Source organism: Hemibagrus wyckioides, linkage group LG05, assembly GCF_019097595.1.
Source record: "Hemibagrus wyckioides isolate EC202008001 linkage group LG05, SWU_Hwy_1.0, whole genome shotgun sequence".
In the NCBI taxonomy this organism is placed as follows: Eukaryota; Metazoa; Chordata; class Actinopteri; order Siluriformes; family Bagridae; genus Hemibagrus; species Hemibagrus wyckioides.
The window spans coordinates 29306759-29311758 of record NC_080714.1 but is presented as its reverse complement, the minus strand read 5'-3'; the positions used below and the strand labels follow the sequence as shown (position 1 = coordinate 29311758).

Here is a 5000-nt window from a genome sequence, read left to right as displayed (position 1 = left end):
AAACTGACGTTCTTAGTTTTGAGATTCGGTTCTTGATGTTGGACCTAAAGTGGTTCAGTTGACTCCTGAATTAAGAGTTCTGGTTCTCAACACTCATATTTGAGTTTAGGTTACTCCTTCTGGAACCTGGAGTTTGATTCTTGCTCTAAAAATCTGTGTTGGAGCACATGGCTGGGTTGGGGAACTCCAGGCTTGGTTATTGATTTTAGAACCTGCTGGTTATAACTGAAGTATTTAGATTTGAGATTTGGTCCCAGATCTCAGAGCATGGTTCTGTCTCCTGTATAAAGAGTCCCCCAAAACCCCAAAGATAACCACAGAACTTGTGTGTGTGTGTGTGTGTGTGGGTGTGTGTCACTGTTTCTGCAGGAACTGCTCTCTCTAGTTTCGGTCTGACTCTCGGGTGGTGTTGTTGAACAGTTTGTGGTTCTTGTTGTAAAAATCAAACGCTTGGCTATTGATCATGAAGCTGAGGCTCAGTTCTTTACTTTACATCTCAACATCTCAGGATTGAGTATTGAATCCAGATGTTGAGGTTGTGGTGCTGAATGAAAGTTGTGGTTCTTGATGATGGAACTCCAGGGTGAGGTTTGAAGCTGGAGGTTTGGTTCTGGTTTGGTTCCTGATGTGATGTATGCTAAGCAATGATGGCAGAAACATGGACTAAATTATTCTTTCAACTCCTAGACTATCACCACCACCACCACCATCATCATCATCATCATCTTTATCAGGTGACAGAAGGCATAGTAAGAGGTTTGTAGGTCCCTGTAGGAGTCCTTCTTAATCATCAGTACATAATGTTCCCTCAGTGGGCTCCTTGATGATCCAGCTGAAGCACCTGGAGAAGCTCCTCATGAGAAATGCCAGTAGTCTGTGAAGGAGAAGGTGAGTTGGAGGTGAGTCCAGCTTTATTGTCTTAGACAAAAGCCTTCAGGTTTTTTTTTGCATGATAGATGGTTAAAAGTGATAGCTTTCTAAAAGTGTTAGAACTTTCTCCTTCACCATTCACTTGGAACATTCCGCTTTGTTTCCTGATGTGGTGTGTGCTAAGCGTTTGCTTGGTGTTCACGATGCTCGATTGTGGCGAGTTCATCTGGGCAGATGGTGCGAAGTTAAGAGAAAATGTTATATGCGCTATCCGTTTCCCATGATGCAGTGCAGTAACACAGAACTACTGAGCCAGCACGAGGTGAGCTGCTCTCTAGAGACCGACCTGAAAAAGTTTCCTGTCAGGCTGAAACTCCAGAGACGCAAAGTTCTCGGTGCTGAGGCTCCGATTTGCTGAACATAGCGCTTCAGTGATTCTTTTATTCCCGAGTATTGATATTCTGCACGGAACCACGGTTTGTTCCTTTATAAATCAATAACGGAGAAAAAATGTTTTTAAAGACTTTTAAAAATAAATTTCTAAGCATTTGCTACTGAAGCGTTGAAAAGCGAAAGGGAACTAGCGAGAGAAAGACTACCCCAGAATAAAAGCTAACCTGAAGGAAAAACCTAGCTAGCGAGAGACAGCTAAGTTTGCAGGAGAAGGCTAATGAGGTGTATGGAAGCTAGGCTAAGCTAGCGATGGATAGCTAACCCTCGGGAGTCTCGGACACGCCCATTAACACAGCTTTAGTTCAGTTCTGTCTGCTGTCTCGGTTTAAATGATGTTCTGTATTTAATATGGAGACTATTAGAATTATTTCCTTAATTCTCACTTACTGTTTCTCTCTCTCTCTCTCTCTCCCTCTCTTTCTGCCACCCCCCCCCATTCCATATTGAGTCTCTGAGGTGTAAGGAGAGTGACAGATCAGTGAGCATGATGTGCAGCATTCACACACCATTTACCAAAAATACAAAAACACTCTACAGCAGAGAGAGAGAGAGAGAGAGAGAGAGAGAGAGAGAGAGAGAATGAATAAAGAATATAGTGAAGAAAAACAAGACTGTGGCATAAGAGAGAAAGTTTGTGGAGTGAGATAAGAAAAGAAAAGGAAAGGAGAGTGAGGGACAGAAAGGAGTATCTGAGAAAGAGAAAGAGAGGGAGAGAGTGAAAAAATTAACGGGAGAAGGAGAGAAAGAACAGGAGGAAGTGAAATGGGGAAGAAATGGAGAAGTGGATGAAATAGAAAAAAGGGAGAGAGAGAGAGAGAGAGAGAGAGAGAGAGAGATGATGATGATGGGTGAGAGAGAGGGAAAGTGGAGAAATGTGGAGAGAGAGAGAGAGTAAAAAAGGGAAAAGGGAGGGTGAGGAGCAGAGGAAAAAGTGAAAAAGGAGTGTGTGTAGAGACTGAGATAAGGAGAAAGGGAGGGGGGAATGGAAGATAAGCAGTGAGAGAGAGAGAGAGAGAGAGAGAGAGAGCGAGAGAGAGCAAGAGAGAGAGAGAGTGAGAGAGTGAGAGAGAGAGAGAGAGAGAGAGTGTGTGTGTGTGTGTGTGTGTGTGTGTGTGTGAAGGGGATGTATATTGACTCCAGGCAGCGGTGGAGTGTGTTCAGTGTGTGTGAGACAGAGGACGAGATGGAACATCGGGACAGATGAAGACTGCAAATGGGTGAGTGTGTGTGTGTGTGTCTGTGTGTGTGTGTGTGTGTGTTCAATCACAGCCTATAAATGAAGATGTACATGCCTGAGTGTGTGACTCAATGTTTAAATTACGTCAGTAAGAAAGACTATTGTGTGTGTGTTTACATACATGTGTAGGTTTTACTACACGTTATTTTGTGGTCATTTGTGTGTGTTTGTGTGTGTGTGTGTGTGTCTGTGCGTGTAGTCTAATCCCCTGCATGATTGTCCTCATGCCTGAGTGTGTGACTGAGCGTATAAATGACACATGTTCACGTGTGTGTGCATCAGTGAGGATATTTATTGTGTGTGTGTGTGTGTGTGGAGAGTATTGGTGTGCTGGGGTGTGTGAGGTTTGGACTGATGATGTGTGGATGTGTTTGACTGCATGTGTGTGGGTGTGTGTGAAAGAGAGTGTATGTGTTGTGTTTGAGTTTGTGTGTGTGTGTGTGCATGTGTGTGTGATGTAATAGTCTGAATGTGCTACTGATTGAATGATGAAGATGTAAATGAGTTGCTTGTTGATAAAATGATGAGGTCATGAGGTCAGTGTTTAGGTTCATCGGCTGGTTTCTAGGAAAAGAAATGATCCTTCAGGTAGCCCCGCCCCTCAACTGTGATTGACCAATCATAGCTTAGCAGCTGTAAAGTGCTAAACTTCATCTGTTTTCTAAGTTCTGGGTAAGAATGAAATAAATCGATGATCTTCTATGTTAGACTTCTGAGGCGGACTCGTGTTCCACACGCTATAATACAGGGGGCGTGGCCTACACTTGATCATTAATAGGTCACATGACCACTGCATGTCTGTAAGAGCTGAACCCCAGAATGGTCACTTCACTGACTCGTCAAGAAAAGAGTGACCGCTTCTTAAAGAATCTTTATTCTTTAAAAAAAAAGTTCACACCTCTTTTCTCCCACAGGACATAACGCCGAGAGCAGGAGAACCAGAACCAGGTTCTAGTCTAGAACTCTCACTGCTCAATTATTCACTGGACATTTATCAACTAAATCATCACTTACACAGAAAACCTTCATTCTGTTACACATACAAATATCAAACATGAGTTCAAGAAAATGTTTTATTCTCTCTCTCTGTTTCTCTCTCTCTCTCTTTGTCTCTCACTTTCTCTTTCTCTCTGTTTTTCTCTTTCTCTCTCTGTCTGTCTCTCTCTCTCTCTGTCTGTCTCTCTCTCTTTCTCTCTCTCTCTCTCTGCAGTCCTTCCTGTGTGTTGGTCCAGATGAGTGTGTCCAAAGCTCCTCCCAGCCACTCCCACTTCCCGTCAGGAGGCGGTCCTTCCTCTCATCTGACCCTCCCCCCACCATCCTCTTCCTCTACATCCCCCTCCCCCTCGTCAGCGTCCCCGCCCTCTGCCCCCCCTCCCCCATCTCCGGTGAAGATCTCCATGCAGGAGCACTTCGCCATTAACGTGTGTCCTGGTCCCATCCTTCCCATCCCCAACCTGTCCGACTTCTTCCCGCGCTACCACGCCTTCCCGACCACACCCCCTCCACCCAGGGAGAAACCTGTCGCCCGGCCTCGAGAGACAGACAGAGAGAGGGATGAGGATAGACAGATGGATGGAGAAGAGAGGGAGGGCATGGACTCTGACGATGACGACAGTGAGTTAAGTTATTATTTGTTGACTCTCACAATGCCCCAGTCACTGTGACACAAACAATGGTGAGGTTGCCATGGTTACACTGTTAGAACTATGTATAAAAAAGTTAATATTAACCCAGTAATTAAAATAAAATAAGGAATCTGAGTTAGTTCCTGAAACTTGAGAAGTGGACAACAGTAAAATGTTTACTGAAGGTTCTGTCCTCTGTAGAGATTCTGTCCTCTGTGGAGGTTCTGTCCTCGTGGAGGTTCTGTCCTCGTGGAGGTTCTGTCCTCTGTGGAGGTTCTGTCCTCGTGGAGGTTCTGTCCTCTGTGGAGGTTCTGTCCTCGTGGAGGTTCTATGGAGGTTCTGTGTGGGTTCTCTGGAGGTTCTGTGGAGGTTCTGTGTGGGTTCTCTGGAGGTTCTGTGGAGGTTCTGTCCTCGTGGAGGTTCTATGGAGGTTCTGTGTGGGTTCTCTGGAGGTTCTGTGGAGGTTCTGTCCTCTGTGGAGGTTCTGTCCTCGTGGAGGTTCTGTCCTCGTGGAGGTTCTATAGAGGTTCTGTGTGGGTTCTCTGGAGGTTCTGTGGAGGTTCTGTCCTTGTGGAGGTTCTGTCCTTGTGGAGGTTCTATGGAGGTTCTGTGTGGGTTCTCTGGAGGTTCTGTGGAGGTTCTGTCCTCTGTGGAGGTTCTGTCCTCGTGGAGGTTCTGTCCTCGTGGAGGTTCTATAGAGGTTCTGTGTGGGTTCTCTGGAGGTTCTGTGGAGGTTCTGTCCTTGTGGAGGTTCTATGGAGGTTCTGTGTGGGTTCTCTGGAGGTTCTGTGGAGGTTCTGTCCTCTGTGGAGGTT

At 45.5% G+C, this 5000-nt stretch overlaps 1 protein-coding gene across 6 annotated transcripts in view; it reads left to right on the top strand.

Annotated features, from left to right (window-relative positions):
• Positions 1-769: 769 nt before the first annotated feature.
• doc2d (double C2-like domains, delta) overlaps positions 770-5000 on the top strand; it is a 37538-nt gene continuing 33307 nt past the window's right edge. For 3 of the 6 annotated variants that reach the window (XM_058390069.1, XM_058390072.1, XM_058390071.1), the window contains exons 1-4: positions 770-899; positions 1772-2540; positions 3475-3508; positions 3771-4174. In XM_058390069.1, the coding sequence (XP_058246052.1) occupies positions 2537-2540; positions 3475-3508; positions 3771-4174 (442 nt within the window). In that variant the 5' untranslated portion in view covers positions 770-899; positions 1772-2536. Of the gene's footprint in view, positions 900-1771; positions 2541-3474; positions 3509-3770; positions 4175-5000 lie in introns of those variants that run through there. The other 3 variants (XR_009204596.1, XM_058390068.1, XM_058390070.1) reach the window with 2 other exon arrangements.